Source organism: Cervus canadensis, chromosome 8 (assembly GCF_019320065.1).
Source record: "Cervus canadensis isolate Bull #8, Minnesota chromosome 8, ASM1932006v1, whole genome shotgun sequence".
Taxonomy (NCBI): Eukaryota; Metazoa; Chordata; class Mammalia; order Artiodactyla; family Cervidae; genus Cervus; species Cervus canadensis.
In genome coordinates, this window is record NC_057393.1 from 64,510,346 (window position 1) to 64,523,444 (window position 13,099).

The 13,099-nt window shown below is 33.9% G+C and overlaps 1 protein-coding gene across 3 annotated transcripts in view; it reads left to right on the forward strand.

Annotated features, from left to right (window-relative positions):
• Window positions 1-13,099, forward strand: part of P4HA1 (prolyl 4-hydroxylase subunit alpha 1) — a 97,624-nt gene that overhangs the window by 56,635 nt on the left and 27,890 nt on the right. For 2 of the 3 annotated variants that reach the window (XM_043476620.1, XM_043476618.1), the window contains 3 exons: window positions 1,481-1,674; window positions 3,892-4,068; window positions 12,550-12,620. In XM_043476620.1, the coding sequence (XP_043332555.1) occupies window positions 1,481-1,674; window positions 3,892-4,068; window positions 12,550-12,620 (442 nt within the window). Of the gene's footprint in view, window positions 1-1,480; window positions 1,675-3,891; window positions 4,069-11,441; window positions 11,513-12,549; window positions 12,621-13,099 lie in introns of all 3 variants that reach the window. The other variant, XM_043476619.1, reaches the window with a different exon arrangement.

Consider the following 13,099-nt stretch of genomic DNA (forward strand, 5'->3'; position numbering starts at 1 on the left):
ATTTAATGTCTTCCAGTTCCATCGGAGATTGAAATTCTTTCACAGAAATAAATAGAATGAAAATATATTTGATTGTTGTATTTAAATATTAGGAAAATGTTATACGAAGATTTTACCACTAGTATTTTTAACAGGGTTGTAGTGTTTCTCCAAGTATGATCCAAAGACCAATGATCAGAATTACTTGGATGCTTATTAGAAATGAAAATTCCTTGATCTCACCCCAAACCTAGTAACTTAGAATCTTTGGTGGTGGAATTGTATGCTAAAAAAGTCATGTGGCCTTTGGTATATAATGAAGCTTTAAAACTTAAATTCTTTTTATGAATAGGTAAATATGTGTATGTTAGGAGTCAAACAATTCAAAAGGATTGATCATCTGAAATAAGCTTTTGAAATTAGCTTATTTCTTAGTTGAATGAATTGATAAATTGAGATATTCATTTAGCCCTTCCCCCCCAGTATTTTAAGTGATTTTTTTCCTCCTGACTTAAAAATACTTCATTCATTTTAGAAAAAATTTTAAAAGTAAAAAAAGATACAGAAGAGTCACCATAAACCAATCACCCAGAGATACCTACCAATTTTTTTGTTTCCTTGTAGCATACCCTCTTCTCCCCCCATTTTTCCATTTATTTTACAAAATTAGCCTCATATTCTGTACATCACAACATATTATAATTAGTTTCTCAAAGACAAGAAGTATTTTACAAATCTAAGGCTGGATTTTTTAAAAACACTTCAATTAATGTCACAAGTGAACTTTCTATGTCCTAGTCTGTCTTCTTCATTTGTGTGTGTGTGGTGGTTTATATTTTTTTCCTCCCAGATGGGTGGAGTAGTCTTCCTTCCCCCTACTAAAAGATAGCTAAAAGTTATGACTAGCAATTCTGAGGCAGTTAGTGGATTCTGGCTTATTTGAAAATTATATTTTTAGTTTCTCTTTTCTGTCTCACTTAGAATTTTGGGACTGAAATGCACTCAGCCCTCAGAAGTACACTGTTTTCAGCATTATAATATTATCTGTGGTAAAGGTTACCTTTGAACTGTATACCCTGTCTTCCCCATGGTCATTACATTTCAATCTTAGAAAAATCTTTTCTCTTGTTTAAAATAAGTTTTATCAGTAATACTTTAAAATTCATTTGACATCAAATTGATCATAGTTCCTTTGGCTGCTTAGTAACTTGTCACATGGAACATTCTCAAAGTAAAGGCAATAATTACTACTTCAAAATAGATGGCTGATTCCATCTCCAGAACTATCTCTATATGTGGCAACTGTACATCTTGATTTGCTTGGGGCAGTACTGATTGACACCTGTTGTTTTGGTATAATAAATTTCATTAATGCCTCCTTGCACTCTCATAAAGCAACCTGGTTTGGAAGGTAAATTACATGTTCCTCCACTGTATCTTACGCTCATGCTTGAACAATTGTAAACTTACTCATGGACATGCTTTCTTTCTTTTGTAATAGATCCTGAACATCAGAGAGCTAATGGTAACTTAAAATACTTTGAGTATATAATGGCTAAAGAAAAAGATGCCAATAAGTCTTCAGATGACCAATCTGATCAGAAAACCACACTGAAGAAAAAAGGTGCTGCTGTGGATTACCTGCCAGAGAGACAGAAGTACGAAATGCTGTGCCGTGGGGAGGGTATCAAAATGGTAAAGTGGAAAAGCCAATTGTGTGTGTGTGAATGTGCATGTGTGTTTGTACATAGTTCTGGAGAGATTCAGAATTCTTTTAAACTTTTGTGGTAAAAATCAGATTTATTCCTAAAGTATTACATTATGTCACATCACTTTATTGTTGGTGTTGCACTTAATGTGTTCCAACTTCTAGTAAAGTAGCTTTAAAATAAAACTTGTGACTCATATACCATTACATGCATTTTTGGTAATTATTACCCTTTTCATAGATTAGAAGAGGCTTTGTAAGGTGAGGGATCAGATTATTTAAGAGAAGTGATACAGTTGTTTTTTTTTTGTGATACAGTTTTTTCTTATATCTTAATGCAAAAGAGATTTCAGCAGTCTTACATAGAAATAATATACCATTCTAACTTATCCTATGAAATGATGGAGTTATCTATACAGTGATATCTTGTGGTTTTGCCCCTAGTCAGTCTTGGTAAAACTGCCTAATGTAATGTTTTAGTCTCTTTAAGAAATATTAAAATGCATAAAGACTTTAAATAGATTTTGGCTTTATAACATTTTTAAAAATACTGAAATGTGTCTGTAAATATCCCTTTGTTTATTGTATATCTATATTATATATTTATACTCAGTTTACCAGAATACTAAAAAGGTAATAGGCCAAAAATAGTACAGTTCAAGCCTTGGGATCATAGGTCTTTTGTTCAGCTTTAGGACTTTTCAGATCCTTTTTATGATGATTATGAATGTGATATACTTTGTTTCTCAATGTTAATTGATCATAGAACCCTTTTTAAAGGAGTATCATGTGGTACTAGTGTTCAGTTGAATGCTGGTGTATGTAGAAGGATTTAGTGAAGTTTTGGAATAATTTTAAGTGAAAGCATTTGAATAGTGTTTAATTTTTCTCTACTACTGATAAACTCAGGCTGGGTTTTATGTTTTGATATTGATGACTTCTTGATATTTGGTAGTTTACTGTTGACAGCCTAACCTCTACCAGCAAATAAGTAGATCTTATCTATGTTGACACTTTTGGTAAGTTCATGGATTCCCAGAGAACATGTTTACTTTTGTTTTGATCTAATGAGTAAATACAAATTAGACTCATGAAACATTTTTTTAAAAAAATTCACATGTAAATATTTCAGTGTGTATCATTTAAAGATAAGAACTTTTAAATGACCACAATACCATTATCATGATATTTCCAGTATCGTTAGTAGTTCCATAATATCATTAAGTACCTAGTCAGTGTTCAGATTTCCAGTAGTGAGTGAATATTTTTTACTGCCCTTAGAAACTCTTAAATAAGAGAGCAAAATAGAACTATAGGTATATAACAGAAGTCTGTTAATTTGCCCGTTTGTTGATGTGAAACACATGTAAACTCAGCCCAAAATCAAAGGAGCATCCTTTTTCTCAGAATAGTTAAATTGGTCTTATCATCATATAAAAGATATATTTAAAACCTTGGATTTGATTCTTCATAAATAAAGAACAAGAATAAACATAAATCATTATTAGTTCTACTTCATAATATGAAATACTTGTTTAATCAAGAGAAGAATCAGCAATGGCATAACATTGGATTGGCCAAAACATCCATGTGGGGTGTTTTTTTTTGGTAAGATCTTTTTTGGCCAACCCCATATTTAGTTAATGTGATACATAGGTGATTGAAAAGTACATTTGTTGATTTTTGCTGACTTTAATATCTGCTACTAAAAGCACCTGGCTTCTTTAATAACTAATTTTCTCTTTTTCAGAGCTACTGATTTTCATCTTCAAAAAAAAAATCACTTAAATTTTTAAAAATTGGGAGGCACTTGGGAAAACCTGGTTAGGTTTTTTCCTTTAAGAAACTTTCCTAGGTTCTTCCCAGTTACTTGGTGAGGTTTGGAGCAGGGCTGGTCATTCATTTCGTATTTCTATAATCATTTTATTATTTTTTTCATATTTACAAGGCCTGAACTTTATTTTGATGAGAGAAGGGTTAAAGAGAAACCTCACAATCTCTTCCAGAAAAGAATCATTAATAAAACTTTTAAAATTCTGAAGGTCCTGTTTGATGCAGAATATTTGCAGAGTACTATTTCTTTTGCACGTTCTTCCTCAAGTACTCTGTCTATACACCAGCATGATTATTGCTTCTTCATAGGAACAATCATTAAAAATATTATTATTCTAATATATTTACAATTTTTTAAACTTTTTGTTCAGACTCCTCGGAGACAGAAAAAACTCTTCTGTCGCTACCATGATGGAAACCGGAATCCTAAATTTATTCTGGCTCCAGCCAAACAGGAGGATGAATGGGACAAGCCTCGTATTATCCGCTTCCATGATATTATTTCTGATGCAGAAATTGAAATTGTTAAAGATCTAGCAAAACCAAGGGTAAATAATTTTTTTCTTTTTTTCTCTCCTCAATTAACTTGTGTTCCAGCTTTTCCTTTGCAAGATTATAAAAATGATAATTGACATGACAATAACCCCATAGATAGTTTTAGATATTATTGTTGCAAACTAATGGAATTAACTAAGCTCTATTTATACCAGTTTTTCTGTTTTTGTTATCAACACATATTGCGTACCTTGTATGTAACCTTGCAACTAGGTTTTAAGCACTGAATTATGAAAATCATAGGTGATATTTTTATTGACACTTAACAGATTTGTGTTTCAGCATCTTCCTGAAAAAGTTTCTATGTACTTTGGAGCCCTGTAATCTCAGAGACTAATCAAAGGCCAACTTTTTATATATAACTTCTATAGTTTTATCTGAAATAATACTTATCTGCCTAGGTACATTATTACTTAACTGGAGGATATCATTGGGCATGAACATCTTGCCAATCTGAAATAATGACATCATAGTTTTCTGGCTTCAACCTACATCATTTATCTTAATAAGAAAGACAATTTATTATAAACACAATCCTATACGCTTTAGTGTTTAGCATAGAAATTCATCTTTGGTGAGCAAGAATGACGTTTATGCTCTTGCCTTTTTCCCCATCAGCTTGTTCTTAAAATCTGTTTGCTCTTATTGACAGCAAAATAAAAACTGTGATTATTTTCATAAAGAGGCTGTTAAATAAACACTAGAAATATTTTTGCTCACTTACTATACAGGAGCTGGAAAATTTTTCTGTAAAGGTCCAGATAGTAAATCTTTTTAGGTTTTGCAGGCTATACAGTTTGTTATAACTACTCACCTCTGGTGTTGTAATGCAAAAGCAGTCATAGAAAATACATAAATGAGTATGGCTATATTCCAGTAAAACTTTTATTTCTAGAAGCAAGTGACTGGATGAATTCAGCCCATGGACCATAGTTTGCTGTTGCTTGTCTGGATATCTGTACTGCAGAATAAACTTGAAGTCAGAATTTTTGTTGCTGTTAAGTTTTACTGCTTTTCCAAATGGGTACTTTTTGTTTTTTTACTAAAGATTATGAGCTTCTCTGGTGGCTCAGATAGTAAAGAAGTTGCCTGCAATGCAGGAGACTCAGGTTCAACCCCTGGGCCAAGAAGATCTCCTGGAGAAGGGCATGGCAACCCACTCCAGTATTTTAAATGAAAATGGATGTTGTCCAAGGGAGCTCTTATAAATCTTTTAAACAGATAAAAGATAGTGAGGTCATATTGTGTCTTTTTTTTTTTTTTGGATTTTAGTCTTTTATTTGTGTCAGTAAACCAAAATTATTGTGGTAGAATATTAATTAGGAATTCATTTCAGGTTGGAGACTGTCTTATATCTCTGAGTTTGGAGACCTCAGTCTTAAAAGGGATGCCTCAATTAGATTATTTGATCAAAAAACACAATGACAATGAAAATTTTATATTCTTGTTAACCTCCGAACCATCTTTCATTTTTAGAAAAAAGTTTAAAATCATTATCTTGGCTGTCGTCTCTTTCTGTGTTTTTTTTTTTTTTTAAATAACATTTATGAGTTCTTTTCATCAGTCTTTGTGCTCAGTCTAAGATTTTTTCACTGTTTATTTGAAATATATGAGCAAATATCTTGAAGGAAGAAAAGATTGACCTTGAAACTGATTTTTTTCTTTTTATTTTTTTATTGAAGGATAATTGCTTTATAGAATTTTGTTGTATTCTGTCAAACCTCAACATGAATCAGCCATAGGTATACATATATGCCCTCCCTTTTGAACCTCCCTCCCATCTCCCACACCATTCCACCCCTCTAGATTGATACACAGCTCCTGTTTGAGTTTCCTGAGCCATACAGCAAATTCCCATTGGCTATCTATTTTACATATGGTAATGTAAGTTTCCAGGTTACTCTTTCCATACATCTCATCCTCTCCTCCCCTCTCCCCATGTTCATAAGTCTATTCTCTATGTCTGTTTCTCCATTGCTGCCCTGTAAATAAATTCTTCAGAACCTTTTTTCTAGATTCCATATATATGCGTTAGAATGTGATATTTATCTTCTCTTTCTGACTCACTTCATACTGGAAAATAGGTTCTAGGTTCATTCACCTCATCAGAACTGACTCAAATGTGTTCCTTTTATGGCTGAGTAATATTCCATTGTGTATATGTACCACAACTTTATCCATTCATCTGTCGATAGACATCTAGATTGCTTCCATGTTCTGGCTATTGTAAATAGTGTTGCAGTGAACAATGGGATACATGTGTCTTTTTCAACTTTGGTTTCCTCAGAGTGTATGCCTAAGAGTGGGATTGCTGGGTCATATGGGTGGTTTTATTCCTAGTTTTTTAAGGAATCTCCATACCGTCTTCCATAGTGGCTGTGTCAATTTACATTCCCACCAACAGTGCAAGAACATTCCCTTTTCTCCACACCCTCTCCAGCATTTATTGTTTGTAGACTTTTTGATGATGGCCATTCTGACCAGTGTGAGGTGATATCTCATTATAGTTTTGATTTGCATTTCTCTAATAATGAGTGATGTTGAACATCTTTTCATGTGTTTGTTAGCCATCTGTATGTCATCTTTGGGGAAATGTCTGTTTAGGTCTTTTTCCCACTTTTTGATTGGGTTGTTTGTTTTTCTGACATTGAGTTGTATGAGCTGCTTGTATATTTTGGAAATTAATACTTCATCAGTTGTTTCATTTGCTATTCTCTTATACTGAGGGTTGTCTTTTCACGTTGCTTATAGTTTCCTTTGTTGTGCAAAAGATTTTAAGTTTAATCAGGTCCCACTTGTTTACTTTTGTTTTTATTTCCTTTCTGCTAGGAGCTGGGTCATGGAGGATCTTGCTTTGATTTATGTCATCGGGTGTTCTGCCTGTGTTTTCCTTTAAGAGTTCTATAGTTTCTGGTCTATCTTTGTGTATGGTTTTAGGAAGTGTTCTAATTTCATTCTTTTACATGTAGCTGTCCTGTTTCCCCAGCACCATTTATTGAAGAGGCTGTCTTTGCCCCATTGTATATTCTTGCCTCCTTTTTCAAAAATAAGGTACCCATAGGTGCATGGGTTTATTTCTGGGCTTTCTATCTTGTTCCATTGGTCTGTACTTCTGTTTTTGTGCCAGTACCTTACTGTCTTGATGACTGTAGCTTTGTAGTATAATCTGAAGTCAGGAAGGTTGATTCTTCTTTCTCAAGACTGCTTTGGCTATTCGGGGTCTTCTGTGTTTCCATGTGAATTGTGAAATTTTTTGTTCTAGTTTTGTGAAAACTGTCATTGGTAATTTGATAGGGATCACATTGAATCTGTAGATTGCATTTGGTAGTATAGTCATTTTCACAATATTGATTCTTCCTACCCAGGAACATATTTATGTTTTCTTTCATCAGTGTCTTACAGTTTTCTGTGTACAGTTCTTTTGTCTCCTTAGGTAAGCTTAATTTCTCTTTCTGATTTTTCATTGTTAGTATATAGAAATGCAAGTGATTTCTGTGTATTGATTTTGTGTCCTGCAACTTTGCTAAATTCACTGATTAGCTCTAGTTATTTTCCGATACTATCTTTAGCGTTTTCTATGTACAGTATCATGTCATCTGCAGACAGTGAGAGCTTTACTTCTTCTGTTCTGATCTGGATGCCTTTTATTTCTTTTTCTTCTCTAATTGTTGTACTTAGGACTTCCAGAACTATGTTGAATAATAGTGGTGAAAGTGGGCACCCTTGTCTTGTTCCTTATCTTAGGGGGAGTGATTTCAGTTTTTCACCACTGAGAATAATGTTTGCTATAGACTTATCAAATATGGCTTTTACTATGTTGAGGTGGGTTCCTTCTGTGCCCATTATTTGAAGAGTTTTAATCATAAATGGGTACTGAATTTTGTCAGAGGCTTTTTCTGCATCTATTGAGATTATCATATGGTTTTTATCTTTCAATTTGTTAATATGGTATATCACATTGATTGATTTGCATATATTGAAGAATCCTTGCATTCCTGGAATAAACCCAACTTGATCATGGTGTATGAACTTTTGGATGTATTGCTGAATTCTCTTTGCTAAAATTTTGTTGAGGATTTTTGCATCTATGTTCATCAGTGATATTGGCCTGTAGTTTTATTTTTTGCGTGTTGTCCTTGTCTGGTTTTGGTATCAGAGTGATGGTGGCCTAGTAGAATGAGTTTGGAGGTGTTCCTTCCTCTGCAATTTTTTGAAAGTTTTAGAAGGATAGGCATTAGCTCTTCTCTAAATGTTTGATAGAATTCTCCTGTGAAGCCATCTGATCCTGGGCTTTTGTTTTTTGGGAGATTTTTGATCACAGCTTCAATTTCAGTGCTTGTAATTGGATTGTTCATAATTTCTATTTCTTCTTGGTTCAATCTTGGAAGATTGAACTTTTCTAAGAATCCGTCCATTTCTTCCAGGTTATCCATTTTATTGCCGTGTAGTTGTTCATAATAGTCTCCTATAATCCTTTGTATTTCTACATTGTCTGTTGTAACATCTCCTTTTTTTGTTTCTAATTTTGTTGATTTGATTCTTCTCTCTTTTTTTCTTGATGAGTCTGGCTAAAGTTTTGTCAATTTTGTTTATCTTCTCAAAGAACCAGCTTTTACTTTTATTAATCTTTACTATTGTATCTTTCATTCCTTTTTCATCTATTTCTGCTCAGATCTTTATGATTTCTTTTCTTCTAATTTTGGTGTTTTTTTATTCTTTTTCCAGCCATTTTAGGTGTAAAGTTAGATTGTTTATTTGATCTTTTTCTTATTTCTTGAGGTAGGATTGTATTGCTATAAACTTCCCTCTTAGAACTGCTTTTGCTGCATCCCATAGGTTTTGAGTTGTCATGTTTTCATTGTCATTTGTTTCTAGAAATTTTTTGATTTCCCTTTAGATTTCTTCAGTAACCTGTTGGTTATTTAGAAGTGTGTTGATTAATCTCCATGTGTTTGTGTTTCTTACAGTTTCTTTTTTTTGTAATTGATATCTAGTCTCTTAACATTATGGTTGGAGAAGATGCCTGATACTCTTTCAGTTTTCTTAAATTTACTGAGGTTTGATTTGTGACCCAAGATGTGGTCTATCCTGGAGAATGTTCCATGTGCACTTGAGAAGAAAGTGTATTCTTCTGCATTTGGATGGAATGTCCCAAAAGTATTGATGAGATTCATCTCATCTAATATATCATTTAAGACTTGTCTTTCCTTATTAATTTTCTGTTTTGATGACCTGTCCATTGGTGTGAGTGGGGTGTTAAAGTCTCCTGCTATTATTGTGTTACTGTCAGTTTCTCCTTTTGTGTCTGTTATTGTTTGTCTTATGTATTGAGGTGCTCCTATGTTGGGTGCATAGATATTTACAATTGTTATGTCTTTCTTTTGATCGATCCCTTGATCATTATGTAGTGTCCTTCCTTATCTCTTGTAATATTCTTTATTTTAAGGTCTCTTTTGTCTGATATGAGGATTGCTACTTCAGCTTCCTTAGTAGTTTGGGGTTGATCTTGTAGATCTTTTTCCTTCTCTTGTTTTTTTGACTATTAAGTCTGTTTAACATTTGTTGTGAAGGTGGTTTGGTGGTACTGAATTCTCTTAACTTTTGCTTGTCTGGAAAGCTTTTTATTTCTCTATCAGTTTTGAATGAGATCCTTGCTGGGTACAGTAATCTTGGTTGTAGATTTTTCCCTTTCAGTACTTAAAATATACCCTGCCATGCCCTTCTGGCCTGCAGAGTTCCTGAAGCTTATGGGGTTTCCCTCATATGTTACTTGTTGCCTCTCCCTTGCTGCTTTTAATATTCTTTCTTTGTGTTTAGTCTTTGTTAGCTTGATTAGTATGTGTCTTGGCATGTTTCTCCTTGGGTTTATCCTGTATGGGACTCTTTGTGCCTCTTGGACTTGATTGACTATTTCCTTTTCCATATTGGGGAAATTTTCAACTGTAATCTCTTCAAAAATTATCTCATACTCTTTCATTTTCTCTTCTTTTTCTGGGACCCCTATAATTCAAATGTTGGTGCTTCTGATATTGTCCCAGAGGTCTCTGTGACTATCCTGTTCTTTTTGTTCTTCTTACTTTATTCCACTCTTCAGAAGTTACTTCCACTATTTTATCTTCCAGCTCACTGATTCATTCTTCTGCTTCAGATATTCTTCTATTGATTCCTTCTAGAGTATTTTTAATTTCAGTAATTGTGTTGTTTGTCTCTGAATATTTATTCTTTAATTCTTCTAGGTCTTTGTTAATTGATTCTTGCATTTTCTCCATTTTGTTTTCAAGGTTTTTAATCATCTTTACTATCATTATTCTGAATTGTTTTTCAGAGAGTTTGCTTGTTTCCTCTTCATTTATTTGGACTTCTGTGTTTCTCATTTGTTCCTTCATTTGTGTAGTGTTTCTCTGCCTTTTCTTTTTTTTAAACTTATTGTGTTTGAGGTCTCCTTTTCCCAGACTTCAAGGTTGAATTCTTTCTTCCTTTTGGATTCTGCCCTCCTAACGTTGGTCCAGTGGTTTGTGTAAGCTTTATATAGGGTGAGATTTATGCTGAGTTTGTGTTTGTTTGTTTTTCCTGTGATGGGCAAGGCTGAGTGAAGTGGTAATTCTGTCTGCTGATGATTGGGTTTATATTTTTGTTTTGCTTGTTGTTTAGATGAGGCATCCTGCACAGGGTGCTACTGGTAGTTGGGTGATGCCTGATCTTGTATTCAGGTGGTTTCCGTTGTGTGAGTTCTCACTATTTGATACTCCCTAGGGTTAGTTCTCTGGTAGTCTAGGGTCTTGGAGTCAGTGCTCCTACTCTATAGGCTCAGGGCTTGATCTTGAGTTTTGTGTGGGTCTATATATTCTTTTCAGCTGGTGTTCTGCATGCACTTCTGTGTCTGAAGGTGTATTCCTGATTTATTCATGGAGAGAGATGTACTCCACGTCCACCTACTCTGCCATCTTGTCTTCAAACTGATTTTGAACATTAGCTTTGCAAACATTTCCGTCACTGAAAAAAATTAAAGCAAAAAGTTTGTAATGAGTTACTGAATGTATATAGCCATTCTTGTAACTATAAATTTACTTCAAATTTTAGAAATTTGTTTTCTTCATTTCATATCCTGTAACCTTTCAAGGAAATTTAGTTTCCAGTCTGTTTTGTTTGTGTACCCTCCATTCATGAAAAAAAAATTTTTTTTTAAATATAAAAAATTTAAAAATTAATTGGCATTCAAGGTTCAACACAGGTGACTGGAAGTTTATGGAGTTATTTTCTCTTTTTAGCCTCCTTTGTAAAAATCCCAGATTTCTGACTGATTGGATAAATGTGATTCCTTTTTTTTTGTTTTGTAATGCAACTATTTTGATGGTTGGCTTCACAGCTGAGGCGAGCCACCATTTCAAACCCAATAACAGGAGACTTGGAGACGGTACATTACAGAATTAGCAAAAGGTAAGAGATGTGTATGCTGCATATTTTGCCCTCTAATGAGTGTTTTGTACATCCTACAGGAATCATTCATTTAAGGGAAGTAGGTCATTTTCAGTCTCCAGTCAAGTCACCGCCTATTTTTAAGCATGGAAAAACTGCTTTGTGTTTCACAGGTCTTTCTCTCTAACTAGAAGTTCTGTTTTTAATATTTAATTGATCTGTTATTTTTAGGGAGTTAATATACTTTTCATCTCTCTTCAGGTTAGGAATCAAATGTCCAGGAACTGGCCTAATACTTGTTTTCTTATTCCTTTTTCTTTTTTCTTGCCAAAGATGGAAAAAAAAAAAAAAAAAAAAGGCAGCAGCCTGGATTAATCTGGGAGTAGTCTTTGTTTATGTAGTTCTCTCATATTCATAAATATGCTGCAGTGAATTCACATCATTCTTCATGATGATTGTGTTGGCATTTGTTCATGCATCTTATAAAATAACATTGTCATTATGGAGTAATCTGTATTTCTCCTGTTGGAGTTTTTATTTTAAAAAAGTTGCTGACTTAAACGTTGGCAATGGAAAGAACAGAGTTATGCTTCAGATCTCAGTCTTCCAAATGCTATTATTTATGAGTTTAGTTGCCTTTTACTTTACCAGAGAGATTTAACGACAGTTATAGCTTGGTGAGAGTTTTAAAAAATGAATTTAAAGAGACTACTAATTATTCTTTTGCCAAATAATTTGGAGAACATTAAACTTCTAGATCTGAGAAAGCACCTGTGAAACCCAGTGCTATAAATCATTTACATACAGCTTCAAATGATTTAAAAAAAAAAAAGTGAAAGGACAATCTGCAACAAAAATCTGTCAACCCATTTTTTTCTTGATTTGGAAGTGGCTTTTCTTATCGCCACTTTTCTAAATGTTTCTGCTGATTTGAAACCATTGCCTACCATCCAGACCAATCCGAACCCTTCCAATCACCTGTGGCTTGGCAAAACAAAACAAAAGCCCCAAATTGCCCGCTACGTGAGTAAGCCCTTGTCCTTTCTCTTTTTTTGTAGCTGAGCCGAGCTACAGTACATGACCCTGAGACTGGAAAATTGACCACAGCCCAGTACAGAGTATCTAAGAGGTAAGGGAGTAATGGGAAGAATTTTAGTCATATTTGGACTATTTTCTTTCTTGAGAGTCTAGTTTTCACAAAACCCATCTTATGGTTTCTAAGACCTCGGCTATTAGGCATAGGTATTTGATAGCTGTGTATGACTTTTCATGATGGACATGGTTATGGGGAAGTTGATAGAGGTTTTTCAAAGTGACTTGCTAGGTTTTAAAATGCCGATAGCCCACACACCCTACCTGGTAAGTGAAGTTGTGTTCTCATATTAAAGTAACAGCAGTTCCCAAAGACTCTCCATAGAACAAGGCCTAATTTAATTTGTAGTAAAGCAGGGGCTTAAAAATCTCAGGGTGACTCAGTAGCTATAGGTAGTGAGAATGACACCTTGAAAGGTTACCTAAAAAGTCCTCTGTAAGTCAGTTGGTTTCAAATTCTTTGTTTTTAACAATATTTAAGAGAATCTTAAGTTATTGGCTGATAGGTCACCGAAA